The following is an 18290-nucleotide window of genomic DNA, read 5'->3' on the forward strand; positions in this document are numbered from 1 at the left end:
ATACATAAGGAATCAAGCCTAGCAAGGTTAAGTGACTCGTTTAAAACCACAATAGAGTCAGAACTTGAAATTAGGTCATCCATTTCTCCACCTGGTGTTTTTTCACTGGAGGTTTTTTTCACAAATCTAGAAGAGGGGACCATTGGAAAATGGGAGAGTGGGGAGTGGGTATTTTTTTCTAGGTTAGGCAGAATTGACCAGTTCATGGGTAAAATAAGTCACAAGCAAATATCACACTTACTGCTTGAACCATGGTCACTGCTAAGGTGATGTGGTTGAAAAACGACCTTTCAAAGTTAATTCCAGCCCCTTGCTGTAGTCTTTGTCACTGGCTTCTCTATGATTCATTTCCATCGGTAAGAGAGTGACTCTACTTTCTGCCTACTCTAATTCAAGGTTTGTGGGGTCCGATTTAAAATATACACTGCTCAAATACTCTGTATATTAACAAGGGCAAGTCATTTTTAGCTGCAGATTAATCATATAAATATATTATTATACCTAGTCATGCCTGGAGTAAATTGGAAGTAATTATGTAGGAGTTAGTTACCAACTTGGAGTTGAAAGCTAGAAAATAGATATTGGTTCTGAATAAGAAAATTCTGAATTTCATCTTTAGAAGATAGAGCCATACAAAGTCACCATTCTGAGCCAGAATTCTTCACAAATTACCAAGACTCTGAGCGCTCCTAATGACTCTTGCAAGATTTGCTCATGGTGAAAAGTGACTGGTCCTTCATAAAAGTGTTTTGTTTAATGTAGCTATGAGTTATTAGAGAGATAGGAATGATGACCAAAATAAAATATTTAGCTATGACTTAATTTGATGAAATGCAGTTAGGGAAAATAAAATATGCATTATTATTATTGTTATTGTTATGAACATTGTGTACAAATGAAATAATCCCTTTTTGTACTAATCATTAGACTTCCTTTCTGATCAATTTATTCTTCAAATTAACAATTAAAAATCCTTGGTTAGGGGTTCCTGGGTGGCTCAGTCGGTGAAGCGTCCAACTTTCAGCTGGGGTCATGATCTCACAGCTTGTGGGGTCGAGCCCCTGGTTGGGCTCTGTGCTGACAGCTTGGAACCTGGACCCTGCTTTGGATTCTGTGTCTTCTTCTTTCTCTGCCCCTCCCCTGCTCCTGCTCTGTCTCTCAAAAATAAGTAAACATTAAAAAATTTAAAAAAAAAAGTAATCCTTGGTTAATTTTGCCCTTTCTCTTTGTTGGGCCACCTGACTTGTCCTAAAATCTTCTTCACAAACAAAGAAAAAAAACCATAGGCTCACCTGGATCCCTTGTCTACAAATCTAATATCATTGATTTTTATCCCTTTAAAATCTGTAAAATTTATAGAAGAATTTCTTTTTTAAAAAAGAAGCCAATAAGATATTTCTTAAGAATAGGCCAATGAATAAGTAAGGAGCATATTCTTCACTAAAGAAATAAGGTCTTTTCATTGGAATAATAAACAATCATAGCTTCCAACCACAATTTCAAGAATTGTCCTCAAGGCTAGAAATCTACTTACATTCATAAAATAATTTGTGATAAGCTTTTTTATACAAGTACTCTTCATTAAATATTTACATATGTACAAATTTTATTTGGCCTCATATTATTGGTATCAATTTATAAATGAGGGCTTGGATTGGATGAATTCTAAAGCATCTTTCAGCCTTAAAATTGTTAGTGATTCTAGGATATACCTAGAGTGATAGCAAAAAAAGGTATCCTCAGATATGACTCACAATATTTGGCATTTGCACATTTTACAGTTCTCATATACAATCATTCCAAGGCAATGTAATAACTGAAAGACTAATGTCAATTAATTAATATTTCTTTTCTAAAAATAAGAGATTTTTGCTTGGAAAGTGGCCATTTTTATCAAAATGTTCCCCCAAACATCCAGAATACATTCATTCACACAACCTAGATCAGGAAAAAAAGAAGAATAGAAGAAAAATCTGGAAGCAACAAAACAAAAAACTAGACCTAGATTTAGTGTCATAAGACAGCTGCAAGAAATTTAATTAAGTTGTTAAGCCTACCTAATGAAAAAGAAAAGTCAGTACATGAAAATCCTGATAAATTGCATTAACAGAGTCAGCAGAATCCTACCCCTTGGCTATGAGTTTTCTTCTTTGCTCCATTCCTCGGCTACTCTTTTAATTTTAAAATACCCTAGTTGTGATACTGTACAAAACCTGCCCCCCCCAAAACACTAAACTTCCCAGAAATACAAAACTACAGACACAAAAACTTCCCAGAAGATTAGCATTTCACCAGCCAAAATAGATCTATGTTTGGAAAAGCATCTAAAAGGCCTTGTATTGAGTTCCTAATTGTGATGATTCTGATCAAATTCTATCCTACTATTCTGATCAAATTTGAGACAGATAATTTATAGGATCTTACAGTGCCTAGAGTTTTATTCTCTGGTAGGCAGTGCTTCTTACTTAGAGAACCATCTGTACACATTTTCATGTATTTTGAAGTCAATTGCTAAGGTTGTGCTAACGTGTTACCCTCTATCGGTATAGGAGAAACAGATGTTTTCAATATGTTGTCAGACTCTAAATAAATTTCTTCCATTAAAGAATGCAATGTTCTCTGCTAGTTTATGGTTCGTTAGCATGCATTGACTGTTCTACTATTCAAGTAATATCATAGGTTAAGGTGAAAGAGCTTTCCTAGAGAGACAGTGTCTAGCATAGTGCATGGAACACAGTAGGCTCTGAATAACTATATGTTGAAATAATACATAACTGAATGAACTACTGTCAAAAAGAATTCATACAAGGAGTTAAACTTTGGCTCAAAGCACAGATTTTTCAAGTCAAGTGTTTTAAGTCCTGTTTGACCAACATAAGACAGGGAACATGTCTTCGCTGGCCTTTGTTTTTGTTTTTTGACGCAGCAGAGGTTTCACTCTATTAGTCAGTATTTGTTTTGTTCCATTTTCCTTTTAAAAAATGTTTCATGTAATAGAGAAAGTCCTTTTCTTGCTGATACTAGAAGAATCTCCAAAGGTCACCGCATAGGATATCCAATAAACAATTCTGATTAAGGGCAGCGCCACTGGGAAATTTAGGGTTGTTGGTTGATATTCATAGTGTATATTTAAAAATGTCATAGTCTATTTTCAAATTCCAATGCATAAATATGAACCATGTATCTCTAATAGCCCTATTTCTCTTGTCCCAACTTTCCAGGATGGTCTGTATTTCATCTAATTTGAATGCTGAATTGATTCTATTCAAATCATTTTTCTGAAATGAAAGATGGCTCACTCTCTCTTCACTGAGGGATGGATTAACTCTCCCAATAACTGGCTTGGATTGTTTTTGAATGTAAAAATTACATAGGCTTTTTATTTTAATAAAGAATAATGGTTTATCTTTAAAAACATGTAAAAAGGCATTCTGTATTAAGGTCATCATCTTTTAGGAAACTATTCTAGCGACAAAATTACATTAGACTTTCTGATTTCTCCATAGTGTCCTTAGATAAATAAACAACCCAATAGACCATGTTAAATGCCCCGAATGTTACTGGAAAGAGAATACGGGCATATTTGTCTATTTTGCTTGTGCCAGACCCAGACGGCGGTGGGGCAGAAGGAGGAGTAGTTGCTGACAACTTCCCAGAAGCCCCTGTGGTATTAACAGTGGTCTTAATTCGCTCCAGTCTTGATCCAAACACACGCTGGGTAGAAGCAGGTCCAGCAGAAGCCTGTTGGGGCACGTCCCCAGTTCTCCCAGGAGTAGAGGGAGGAGCAGAGAGAGGTGCTCTTGCAGCAGATATTGTTTCGGCTGCATTCGCATGGCTGAATGGGTTTGGACTGGAAGCTAAGTAAGACTGCGATGTGCCTTCAGAAGATCCTGGAATAACTGTGGAGGATTTGCTCGAATGGTTTCCCACCTCAGTTCTGTTGCCAGCATCAGATTCAGAGTGAACCAAGGCATTTGTTCTTTTTCTCATATTCAGATTGGCATTTGTGTTCTGAAAAGGTATATTAAAAATTACAATGATTATGTCATCCTATGTAAATTAATACAAAATTAAAGGGAACAAATAACTAAAATTAGTTGTTTCTATGATATAAATGTTTACTCATATACGATATCCATTCAGCTTACTGTAAAAGCTTAAAAATACCTAAGGAAAAAAAAAACATGAATACATTTGAAAGTGAATCCAAAATCTTCTATTTCAAAATATTTCCATTCTTATAAATGGTCAGAAGTTAGATCTATAGAAAGATTTGGCTATTAGAGCTCTAAACTAGAGTTATGCTTGATTTTATTTGAGAAGTTCATGAAGATAGCTATACAACTTTCTTCAGTTTTATTGTAAATGGTATTTTGTGATAGGTTGTATACACTTCAATGAGTTTTATATATGACTGTTTTATAAACAGCAAGAACTGTACTTACTCTTGTGCACAGAAAAACAATAACAACCATATATATGTGCATGACATTCCTTGAAAAAAGGAAACTCCAAAAGCTTAAATTTCCAAATCCCTGAAACTTATTTTCATAATCTTACATGGACGCACACACATTATTATAAAATCTGGAAGGCCTAATGCGTTTTATTTTTTCACCACAATAATGAATATACAAAGGAACACTAGTTTTAAACAAAATTTTATATTAGACATATAAACAGCATCACCATATCATTGCATAAATATCTGAATTCAAACTATTTACCAATAAAGAGTATTTAAATCAAAATGGAACTCATCCATTTATTTTCTCATCCCTTTATTTTATGTGTAGAACAAGACTATATTTGAATAAAGATGCATGATAAAGTTTAAAATTAATTCTCCTTATATTCTGACAGGCACGATAAGTAACTGGATAGCCAACTATAGACTGTCCATGCTAATGAAGGAAAATAATTGCTCAAATGATTCCCAAAATAGTCATGTCTGTCTTTAGAATATACCATGAGTTTTTTGCAAAAATGTTTCCTCTTTAATTACGTTTATTCTAAGCTACATTAAGGGTATATTGTAATTACTTTCTATACCTTCTCCTCTTACCATTTTATGAAATAGGTGGTGAGTGAAAAGAGGAGGAAGGAGAGGTGAGAGAGAGAGGAAGAAGACCAGCTCACAGGTGGGTGATTAGAAGGAGACAGCATACAAGAAATGTCACAGATAATATCACATACAATTAACTGAGAGCTCATTTTACGGAGAAATGTTTATTCTAAAAATAGAATCCTTTTTCAATACCACACCCATCAACTAGGTTGAATGTGTTTAATCCATATGTAATATATTTGTGAATTATGACTGCGAATTTGCTAAGTAGAGAAAGAGTAAAAGCCTCACAAAATGTAGAGTCAAAGATCTGAGAGGTTTACAAAGTATTCTTCATGTCAGGCTGGAGTATTCTTCTAAGCAGGTTGCAGTCAAACTCATGAGAAATTGTAGTCTAACATATGACACCTAATTTTGATGGAGAAAATTGAAACCAAAATCGACGTCAACATAAAAGCTAAAGATACCAGGGGAGCCTGAGTGGCTCAGTCGGTTAAGTGTCCACCTCTTAGTTTCGGCTCAGTCACAATCCCATGGTTTCATGAGTTTGAGTCCCTCATGGGGCTCTGTACTGACAGTGCGGAGTCTGCTTGGGATTCTCTCTTTCTCCTCTTTCTCTGCCCCTCCCCTGCTCATGCTGTCTCTGCCTAGCTCAAAAATAAATAAACTTAAAAAAAAAGCTGAAGGTATCATTGTTTACCCTGCACTTTTACACTTTTCCTCTACAAAGCACATTGTAAATGTCAATTAATCCTCAGATTTTGAGTCCCTTTTTACGTAAAGGAATAATGTTAATTGATTAACATTAACTTTGAAATGTCATACACACAGTGAAGAATATACGGAAGGATAAGTTATATCCACAACATTAAGAGAGCTAACCCTATCATTGACAAGATGCATACCCGCACACAATACAATCAAAAATATAACAAAAAGTAAAATATAGTGAAGATCAAACTGTAGTAAAATGCTGAATATATTAAGAAGGGAAGGGAAGAGAGTAAGAAAGGATCAATTAAACAAACAGGAAAGAAACATATTTTTCAAGTATAATCTGATATTTGCATAATGTCTTCTTCCACCAGAAGTTAGGTTGCCCCAAATCTTTAAAAACTCATATTAATCCAAAAACTAAATTCTAAGAATTAGAGATTTCTACTTCTGGTCAAAATGGAGTAAGAGGGACTGAATTTACTCTCCTGTATAAATGACAAAAAAAAAAAAAAAAAGAAAGAAAGAAAGAAAGAAAAGAAAAGAAAATCTGGACAAAATATGTGAAACAATTATTTTTTGAAGACTCTGAGCCCTGGATGACATAAAATCATAATCATCAAGAGAGAAGAAACAAACTTGAAAGTGTTTCCATGCTGTGGTAGAGGAGAGGAGAATCCAGGAGAAATATGACAGATTCCCTGAACTGAGGAGTTGGAGCTGAAAATCTGGGGAAATCAAGATGGCTAGAATTCACAGGAAAAAGTAACAGAGAAGTGTACATAAATAAATAAATACATACATACATACATACATACATAATAAGTAAGTAATAAGAGAGAGATAGAACTCCAAAAATCAGAGAGTAGCCATTGACTATTTTGCTAAGCACAGATCAGTTTGAGAGTGAAGTACTACCTGGCCATAAAAAGAATGCCCTAAAAGGATGAGAAGAAAGTACCTGAAACACAAAGCCAGAAATAATGCCTGTTCCCACCAGTCAGACCACAAAATCTCACCATTCACGGAGCGCTTGGTAGAGTACTAAGAATGACCTTGCCTCAGTAATATGGAGTAATTAGCCCCAAACCCACAAAACTCTAGTTCTGCTGAATGAATTTTAAAAGTAAGACCTGAAAGAATGAAACTAACTGTAAGTGACTTAGCTGGGCCCCAGAAGAAAGTGCAAGAACATTTATAGGATTCTGTCTTCTTTCCCTCCAGATCAGTATCTTTCTGGAACTTCCTGAAATCCCAAATGTGAATCATGTTCTGTATCTTTGACTAAATACAAAAACTGCACCAATTTTTCCTCCTTCTCCATAGTCATGCCCCATGTGATATGAATTTCCCATTCCTCCCCCATCAAGAGATGGAGTTTATTTCCCCCACAGTCTTCCTTATAACTTTTTTCTGGCCAACAGTATGTCGCAGAAATGATGGTGTGCCATTTCTGTCTTAGCCTTAAGACTTCTTGCTTCCACTCTCTTTCAAAACACTGTCATCAACACCACTTGTCAACAACAAGCTAGGACTAGACTGCTGAAAAGATCCTTTGGAGGAGAGCCAGTCACCCCAGTGAGGCTAGCCCAGGTCATCCAACAGCTAGATGACCACTAGACACATGAATTTTCTCAGCTGAGAAAGGATGAACTGCCCAACCAAGCCTAATAAAGATCAACAGAATTTTTCAATTAACTCACAGGCCTGAGATTAAAAGATAATGTTTACGTATGCCACTGAAATTTTGTACTTATTTGTTATGCAGTATTATTGTGGCACTAGATAACATGCTTAGACCAATTAGATCAAGGGTCCTAATATAAGATATTGCCAAACTTCTAGTGAGGAGAACATCTCAGACATTCTGGGATAAGTGGAAGGCCAACCTACCCAGAATTCATCAAAGACCATTAGGGGGCCCTGTTGCCTAACTACAGACACCAGCTAAAGGACCAAGATATTTTGCCCTTTATAATCCCATTCTTAAAAAACAACTGTATTTTAAAACTGGGAGAAATTCTAAAATTGCAGTTCCTCACTTTACAGTAGAAGACAGTAGAGCAGAGAGGTTATAACTTGCTGGAAGTCATACAGTAAGTGACTTACTGAAGTGTTTTTACCATGTTGTACAGCCCCTCAATAAACAAATGTGGAGGCATTAAAAACTTAACAAACTACACCTATGTATTTGAGTCAGTTAAGTACTTGTAATAGCCAATAACACTGTTAAAAATTTATTCAAGACTTAGGGGTGCCTGGGTGGCTCAGTGGGTTAAGCATCCGACTCTTGGTTTCAGTTCAAGTCATGATCTCACAGTTCCTGGGTTCAAGTCTTTGTCGGGCTCCATGCTGACAGTGCGAAGACTGCTTGGGATTCTCTCTCTCTCCCTCTCTCTACCCCTCCCTGGCTCTCTCTCTCTCTCTCTCAAAATAAATAAATAAATGAACTTAAAAAAATGCTTATTCAAGACTTGGAAATCAGAAAGGACTACAGCATATTCTTTCAATGTCATATGGAGCATTGTTTAATAAGCCCACCCAAGGATTATTAAGCATGTAGGGGAATTTACTTGACCTTGATTTCGCTGTGTAATATTGGATTCAAGTGCAAACACTGTGGACTTTAACTTGTAGACTCCAGTCCAGTAGAAAAGATCACTGTTGCCCGGTATGATATTAATTACTTCTATATCTAACCTGGTATTTATCCTAGCACTCTTTTTCTTTAAAGTGACTACTTTTAGTCCTGAAAAAGATTTCAAACCAGTTTTACTATTTATGTGGTTCCCTTATTAATTAATGAGCTGGACAAAACTTTGACAGACGTCCATTTCATGTTTGTATGAGTTCTATTTTCAATGGTTTAAAAATTATATTCAGGCCACATATACTATTATATTCTCATGACATCTACTATCATGACATCTACTATAAATATCACAGAAATTAAGCATAGACTTGAAGAATATGCCTAGAAAAAAAGAACTGACCCAAAGCAAAAGAGATAGGATCAGTCTAAAGTGACTGGAAAAAAAGAATCATAAACACAAGTAGACATTTGACTGATACCACCACTCACCAATCTGGTTCTTCACCTACATTCAAACCATCCTGTTCCAGGAGAAGCTAAGAGTATTGTTTTATTCCTCACCCAAGTGTAGGTATTTATCTGAAGGATACAAAAATGCTGATTCGAAGGGGCACATGCACCCCAATGTTTATGTCAACAATAGCCAAATTATGGAAATAGCCCAAATTTCCAGGGACTGGTGAATGGATAAAGAAAATGTGGTATATATATACACAATGGACTACTACTTAGTGATGAAAAAGAATGAAATCTTGCCATTTGCCACAATGTGGATTGAACTAGAGGGTATTATGCTAAGCAAAATAAGTCAGAGAAAGACAGATATCATAGGATTTCACTCATATGTGGAATTTGAGAAACACAGCAGATGAACATAGGGGAAAGGAAGGAAAAATAAGATAAAACCAGAGGGGGAGGCAGACCATAAGAGACTGGAGGGGAGGTGGGTGGGGGGGTGGACTAAATGTGTGATGGGCTTTAAGGAGAGCACTTTTCGGGATGCGCACTGGGTATCATAATGAAGAGATGAATCACTGGGTTCTACTCCTGAAGCCAAAACTACACAGTTAGTTAGTGTTAACTAACTTGAATTTAAATTAAAAAACAAATAGAAAAAAGAATCAAAGAAGCAAGAGACTTTATGAAAATGGAGGGAGCAGCAGGAAGTGTGCCACTAGGATTACCACTCCAAAACAAAGATCAAATCTTTCTGTTTTTTCTCAGTTTAAAAGTATTAGTGAGCTTTTAGAGTATAAAGACTACCTTATTAATCACTGTAGGCAAATGCACACAGCAGGCACCTACTTCATTTTTTAATAATTTTTATTGAAATGGATATATTACAGAATCAGGATTCTTTTCAAATGAAAGTAATTGAAGGAAAAGTATCAAAAATGTTCTGACCTCCAGATTATCATTCCATTGCTTATGGAGCAGATTTCTAGACTACTGCAGATACTGCCTAAGGTGCATGTTACCCTGATGCAACCCCAGGTCTGACTAAGAATGCCTAAGGTGTCTCAATATTCATATATCAGAACACACATAAAGGAAAGCAGAATTAGACTCATTTGGGGCTTAAATCTTCGCTTTCTGCCAGGTACCCAAACGATACTCAAGTTATTTTGTACTGATTCTCATGGTCTACTATGTAAAAAGTAGTTGTCATTTTCCATGATGACAAACCACAAAAAGAGTGAGAAGTCAACTGACCTACCTGGCACCGGATTCACCAGGAATACTATTCACACAGTCTTCGAACTTTGGAACAACTAACGTGTCAGAGTGATGTAAGGTTGAGACTTGAGTGGCCTCATCACTGTTCAGTCAGTATTCAGCAGACACACAGTGGTTGCAAACAAGAAAGCACCTAGGCTTCATCTGAATTTTAAAAAATGGTTTAGCTTGAAATCATTTTGTCATTAGTCACAACAGCCCAAAGCAAGGAAACTGGTGGGACAGAGATGCGAGGTAGCAGACTCAAACATTACCAACAAATTCAAGCAGCAACAGGCAAACAGGAGCAAATCCAAGCCATTCATCAATCATGACTGTGATCTGACACGATTTCTAGAGAAGTATTATCAACTGCAAAAAGAAAATTCATCTCAATTTATTACTCTAGCAGCAATGAGATAAAGTGACTAAGGCGAGCTTTGCAGAAGACACGCTACATTCATATGGCTCGCTTGAGAAGCTAATGAAGTTTAATAAAATGTAATTTAACCCTTCTAAATTAAAAACAAACAAGGCTAGTAATGAACATGTTTATCTTCCAGAATATCAATGAGTCAAATATTTTTTTAAAAATCCAATAATGGAAAGACATTTATTCCAGGCCATCTGACAGGGCTGCAGGGGTGAGCCACATATCTTATTTAATAAGGAAATAAACAAGTATGGTAGAGCAGCTGAAACTAAACTCCAAGGTAATGATTTACTGAGGACTATCATTAGCGTTTTTAGAAAATGCTGCTGCGTAGAAATGAAAAACATCCCCTCCAAACAAACATGCTAAATATTTCATAAATAGTTACCAGGGGACTCTATCATACATTGAACAGCAAAATGCAGAAAGGAAAATGCTGAGCACTCTATTTATTGTATTTCATTTTCTCCCCATGTTAGCATTTAATTCAATGTTTGTATTTCCATAAGCTATGGAAATACTACTTTCAATATTAGGCACTGGGATAAAGAAAAAAAAATTATGTCTTCAATTTGAAATTACCAGAGAACAAGAGCTTAAAGGATTCATTCTTTTTCTCTTTACATATTTAGACGTTGAAAGTTTAAAATATTAGGATTTCTTGAAGACATGCAAGGTGGTGGTTACTTTTATTTCCTAGTGATTCCCAGTGCTTCTTCCTATTTGTCAAGATTTGTCTATTAAATATATTGCTCTAGCAGAGGAAATCTCTTTGCCAGAGATTTCACTACTCGGAGCAGAAGTTCTCAGCTTGATCAAGTGGACTTGACCAGAACTGCTACCTGGAATTGCTTCAGAAGGTGCATCCACCAATGCTCCCAACATAACCCTAGAGAGGGTAGAGGGCAAAGCACACTCCACTCATTTTATCCGAATGCAAACACTAACCTGCATGAATTTTTTCTTGCTCGTTAACGAGAAGCAGCATTATAGTCATTCTAAATGTTTATAAGAATAATCTGGGAGCTAGTTAAAAACTCAGATCATATTTGCAGAAAGTCTTATTTATTCGTTATGTTATTGCCAATCATCAGAGATCAGAAATCGGGAAACACTTGCTAAATAATTAGGACTGTGTGCCTCTGAAATCAGACAGACCTGGACACAAGCACTGAATTTGCCATTTGCTAGCGTTGAGATATCTGGCAAGTTACTTAACCTTTCAAAACCTCAAGATCTCAAGATCTTTGCCAAAACGGGAGTTATAATGGTACCTTCCTTATAATGAATAAATAAAATAATACATGTAAGGCACTTACAATGTCCAGCACCTAGTAGGCATCAAATGAACATTACATAGAAATAGTCCAGGAGAAGGCAGATAATGAGATTGTGGTCCCCACAAGAAGGTATATCACGCATAAATAAATCACCACAGTAAATGAACTTTTAGAAGATATTATCTGTATTTCTATAAAAACATGGCCACCGTTTCTAGTAACTAGAAAGGTGGGAGAACACTGAAGCAAAGGGCAGTCTATGGTGTAGGAGAAAGTCATGAAAAGCATGTTGCCGGCTGAAATGAGAAATAAATACGAGGAAATACAAAATGGACTACAAAGTTAAAATACATATTGGACACAGTAAATGTGGAGTATTAACACTATAGCAAATCCCATAATGTATGATGTAAGACAAATATAAAAAGCTCTTCTGGGAAGTAAATGGCAATAGCAAGAATAGCAACAATGGTTAACTTTTGCTGAGTGGTTCTTCTGCAAGTGGAGTTCAGCTGACATGCTTTTAACTAATTAGCTACCACAATCGTACATCATGCTCTATGCAGGAAAAACTATAGCCACAAGTATTTCAATGTCCCAAAATGATGTGGGGTCCATAAAAGTATTTCTTGTATTATATCAGATCACTGGTCTCTTTCTGGAACTTTCCAAGTATTAGTGAAGTGTGGAAACTAGTGATCAGGGAAACAGCAAAGACTGCGGAACCACTATATTCCAACCTAGAGGAGGATATTCCTACCACACCCACATACACAGAACATTGGCAACCTCGTTTGGCTGGCCCACTTTCTAAATATAATGGAATATTAAAAAGCATTGTATCTGTGGATATATTGGTCTGGCACCATAGTATCACTCTCTTTTACATCTTATTTTAATTACAGCAGTCAAAAGGACTTGCTTCCGCGTTGAAATTGGATGCAGGAAATGGGGCAGTGAAGGCACTAGACTTGGGATACTAGAAGGCAACAAATGCCAAAGAAGGTAAAATAATCAAAATGTTAAGAGGTTTTAATCATTACTGTAGACTGAACGGTGACCCCTCAAAATTCGTATGTTGAAGTCCTAACCACCCACTGTGTGGCTGTATTGGAGACTGAATCTTTAACGAAGTGACCAAGGCTGATTCAGGTCCCAAGGGTCAAGCCCTGATCAGATAACACTGGTATCCTTACAAAAGAAGAAGAGGCACCAGAGAACTCTTTTTCTCTAACAAAAGAGGCTACAACAAGAAGGCAGCCGTCTACAAGCCAGAAAGAGAGCTCTCACCAAAAACCAAACCTATGGAAACCTTGATCTTGGGTTTTCTAGCCTTTATAACTATAAGAAAATACATTTCTGTTGTTTAAGCCGATGTTGTTTAAACCTATGTTGTTTTGTTAGGATGGCCTAAACAATTATCTAACTTCAATAAAATTCAATTTGAGGCACATATACTTTAAGATTTTTTAAAACGGTGAGTAGTAACTGACCTCATAAGAAAAAAGTAAAACCTAAACAAACTTGCAACTCTCTTTTTAGATATTTTCTTTGTTTCTAGTCTGTTCTCTTCTCTCTTTTACACTGAATATAACTTTCTGAAAATCCCAAATCCTAGATAGAGTTAAGCTACAGGACATTCAAAGAAACTGAGATGGCTTTGACAGGAAGGAAGCATTGATTTCTTTGTCATATTCTTAATTTTTCTTGATGAATAAAAATGCTTATATATCTACCACGGATCATCTACAATCTCTTCCTAAACTGTCCTAATTGCCTAGACATAAGATGCCTCCATCTTCTCTTCTTTTCAGCTTCTTTTCACTCACATCTGAGGAATTTGGTGGTTAACTGAGGCTTTAAATCTTCTAGTTTGGACTTAGATCCAGATCCTTCTTAAATTATTTATTTATGTATGTATGTATGTATGTATTTAAATTTTTGAGTGATAGAACACAAGCAGGAGAAGGGCAGAGAGAGAGGGAGACACAGAATCCAGGCTCCAGGCTCCCAGCTGTCAGCACAGAGCCCAACGCGAGGCTTGAACCCACGAACTGCGAGATCATGACCTGAGCCAAAGTCAGATGCTTAACCGACTGAGTCACCCAGGCGCCCCAGCTCCAGATCCTTCTTAACTACCCAATACTTCTCCCTAAATATTTTTGCCTCTTTTCATATTATAACTTGAATGTATGACCCTGAAGACCACCTTCTCTCTCTGTGTTGTGGATTTCAGAGCATTTATTTGTTTAAATATTGAAAAAGTGTCATTAATAATATAATTTAGAAGCTTTATTTTCCACATTTCCAGATTTCTTTAAACCTTAAAAGTAGAGTTAATTTACATAGATATCCAGCAAATCATTGCAAAAGAAATCTCACTACGTTTTTAAATCCCTAACTTGGGTGGCCAAATCAATTTATTTTTTAAAGCATGCTCATCATTCTGTGGAAATGATCTGCTTCAGCTTCAAAATATTCAGAAAATTACATTTGAACTTCAAAATCATTCGGACAATGCTTTTTCTCTTAATGTAGACTTGTTATGATTTGATCATAACAAAATCGTGCTTTGAGAAATAGCCACCCAGAAGGATTCAGGTTCATGCCAACCCTCCGGGAGGCTGATACACCAAGTAGTCTGAGTCACAGTTTTATCTGCATTAGCAAAGGCAACAGGGGCACTATCCAAAAAGCAATAATTTATCAAGACCAGATTCTCAGTATACTTCCACTGGAAGGAAACATTTCAAAGCTCAAGCATTGTCAGTCACATCCCTTTGTAAAATCATAGCTATGCAGTGTAAGAAAGCCTTTGATGAGCCAAGAACCTTACCTAAAACAGTCTGAGTTTCTTTGCAATATTAGACAATGTTGGCCTATTGAATCTGAACATTTATAATAGTTCCAATAGATTTATTTTTAGGAGAAAGAGCTCAAGTGCCATGCTTCATCTCTTGCTGGAAGTGAGTAGAAGATTCACGATTAAGCTCATAAGCAATAAAGGACTTATTAAAAGCATTGATTTACCCCATTATGAATTTGCCTAACATACATGCATTGAGTGTACTGAGTGTCCAATTTTTCAAGGTATTTTGCTGAGCACTGAGAGTACAGAGGTGAAAAAAATACAGCCCTGGCATCTTCTCTCAGGAATTAAAAAGAAATTATAATAAGCAGTAAGTGCTATAAAGGAAAACTAAAGAAATTAGGAAGTGCATTACCTTTCCTGATTGCTGAGAAAGTAACTTTTAGAAAGAGACATAAACTGAAACTTTAGGAATCAGTGAGGTTTAACCAGGTAAGGAAGGAAGGGGAAAGGAAGGAAGTACATTATGGCAGTGGGGCAAATTCTGAAGATTTCTCTCAGTAGCATCAAGATAAGGAAGGCTGAGAAACTTCCTTGTCATTAAAATTTGAGATCTTTTGAGGATGTTCTAAAATCTTCCTTTTCTTTTCTTACTTTTATATTGTCTTGAAATGGGCAATTAAGGCAATGCTTTACATTCAGGGCTACTCTAACATAAGTAATGTCTAATACTAACACTAATACTTGATAGACAGAGATCATGAATATCCATCAATATCTCTACAATGTATTGAGTGCTTACTAAGGACCCAGTACTACACTAAATGGTTTTCACAAATAACCTCACATATTTCCTGCAATCACCTGTGAGATAGTATTAATAGTCTTATTTTTTCCAATGAGGACACTGAAGCCTAGAAAAGTTAGGTACTGCACTTAAGGTCAGACAATTAATATGGGTTAGAGTCATGATGTGAATCCCAAACCCACCCACACTTTTAACCACTTCTGGACACTGCCTATAATAGCAAATGCATAGGTTAATGGGGTTGAAGGAAAACAGAAAAGAATTTACCTGAAATAGGTCCACAACAACCCAAATCATTATAAATAGCTCGGTTTTTAATTTTATTTACATTTATTTGGTTTCTATCATAAATTAAACATTGTACTATGCTTTGACTCACAAAAAAATCTCTCTGATTAGTCCTGCCTTTCCAGTTTATGTGAAAATTGTTCTAGAGTTTTTACAGATTACTCTCTCTCCCATTCTTCCTTATATTCTTCCTATTCCTTTGATGCTTGGTTGTCATAATATGATTATAGATAGTACTTTGTATCTCTACATTTTGATTTTTTAAATGTTTATTTATTTTTGAGACAGAGAGAGAGAGAGAGAGAGAGAGAGAGAGAGAGAGCATGAGTGAGGGAGGGGCAGAGAGAGAGGGAGACACAGAATCCAAGGCAGGCTCCAGGCTCCCAGCTGTCAGCACAGAGCCTGACCCAGGGCTCAAACTCATGAGCTGTGAGATCATGACCTGAGCTGAAGTCAGGTGCTTAACCAACTGCCCCTGTAGATTTTGAACTGTTTTAAAATGAACTGTTTTAAAAATGAATCAACATCACCACTCAAAATTTATTAGACTATTTGACACCACTCAAAGGTATTAGACTATCTTCTATATGATGATCTTCTGCAAGATGGAAGCTGTGCCCCAACCTTCTTTGACAAACTTTCTCTTAAGTTGGAATACAGCACTTTCAAAAGACGTTTAAAAATATACTACTCAAATATATGATATGGTAAAATTGAAACATTCTCCCCCCCCCCCAGCACATAAGACACTGCAATTGCAACTTTAACTGTAACCCAGATAAGGTATCGACATAAACAGTGGCTCTAGTTCCTGATTTGAGAATGATTTTCCAAACATGTAGTTATCTACAAGTAATTAAAGTTAATGAAGTTCAGCAATTCATGTGCCAAATTAGGTATAAAGTTAATGTGTATACATATGTGTAGGTAGTAGAAAAGGACTCATTAAGCCACCTATTGTGTATGCTCTTATATTTTGAAAATCAATCCATTTCTCTGGTCTTTACGATTGGAAGCACAGCCAATTGGTCATAAAGCATATGTTGAATTATCCTTTTAACACGATTCATTACAAATCTACTCCATCTACAGTAAAACAATGCATTAGGTCAGAACAAATTGATATTCCACCATGACCCTAGTTGGTAGGTCTTACATTGTCAAACAGATGAACCCCCCCCCCAAACAGCTGAAGCTGTTCAGATATTCTCCAGAAATAATTTGATTTGTCCTAAAAGAGTAAGTGCCATGTATGGTTTCCAATGGGGCGTTAGCAAAACCATTCAACATCGAACAAGGCTCTCATGTTGAAACAGCTGTTCATCCAAAGTGAATGTTTTAAAACTTTCTTGGAGCCTAGATAATCTTACTTGAGCTAGAAAATAAGGTATTAGACTATTTTGCATGTTCTACCACTTTATGACAAGAAAGACAATTTTGCACTTCAGTAAAGGCGGATTGCAAATTTAGCATGAATTGAACCAGTAGCTGAGTTGCAATTTATGGTAAATGGCTCATCAGCACATTAATGTATACCACCAAGATAACCACTTCAACCAAGCAGGCCGGAAACTACATGACCCAAATACCTGGTAGGCAGCAAGAAAAATGTGCCCTTCACACACATCTATAAAATGAATCTTAAAACCAAAAGCTACCAAATATTTATCTTCGTTATCATTCTTGTTGGTAGAACGTTAGTAGTTAAAAACCAAAGGCAGAACCATAGGTTCTAAAAGCACGTTGATTGAAGTTTCGGATTCTGCCAAATACTACTTATGTGACCTTGGGGGAGTTATTTAGTTCCTCTGGGCTTCCGATTTCTCTCCTGGGTAAAATGAGGATAATAATGAAAAGTACTTAGAGTTACTGATGGGTAGTGCTGTGAAGCCCTTGACACACTACCTAGAACATGGTAAACAATCAATAATTGTTAAATATTAATATTATATTGTTATTTCATATTCTAAGACAGAAGTGTGGATAGTCCCTCTGAGGTAAAATATTACAATGCAAGTTTCCATTATTTCTATCTTCAGATATTTGCTATATTTTTTTCAATAGAACTAAATATTTAATGAACACTGTAACTAAACACCTCAGAAAGGGTTGGAAATATACAGGAACACTACATTTTGTGCTCTGTTCCAAATTCATCGTATTTCCTATTTCTAGATGGAGACAATCAGCTCCATTCCTTGGAGCAGTGCTAAGAACTAGCAAAAACCCAACTTGCCCAGATCTGGCAACTGTAGGAAGAGATAACTGAAGGCTCCTGTTTAAAAGGGTTCCTTTTGGGCTGATGGATGCTTGCAGAGAGACATAAAATCAGGAATCCTGTGATTTTGCTCTACTGAATTATATTAGTAATTTAAAAAATATTTGCACTTTCCCAACATACAACATACTAAAATTTCTCTTGCATTATAAAGAAGTGAACAATGTGATCACTTCTCGGCCTTTTGGCTAAGATCAAGTGAAGAAGTAAACAATGTCAACATCCAAAATTCCTCAAGCTTCTGACCCCTTTCAGCTATTGTTCTTCGATCACTGCCAGTTTAGGGGGAAATTGTCTACATTT

The 18290-nt window shown here is 36.2% G+C and overlaps 1 protein-coding gene across 1 annotated transcript in view; it reads right to left on the reverse strand.

Moving 5' to 3' along the window:
• Positions 1–1433: 1433 nt before the first annotated feature.
• The window catches only part of GABRA4 (gamma-aminobutyric acid type A receptor subunit alpha4), a 66835-nt gene continuing 49978 nt past the window's right edge, over positions 1434–18290 (reverse strand). Inside the window, exon 9 of the mRNA XM_047092153.1 lies at positions 1434–4011. Coding sequence (XP_046948109.1) covers positions 3478–4011 — 534 coding nt within the window. The 3' untranslated portion in view covers positions 1434–3477. The remainder of the gene's footprint in view (positions 4012–18290) is intronic.

This window comes from Lynx rufus, unplaced genomic scaffold, assembly GCF_022079265.1.
Source record: "Lynx rufus isolate CCGP_SWC_20201006 ecotype Redwood Valley unplaced genomic scaffold, mLynRuf1.p SCAF_3, whole genome shotgun sequence".
Lineage (NCBI taxonomy): Eukaryota > Metazoa > Chordata > Mammalia > Carnivora > Felidae > Lynx > Lynx rufus.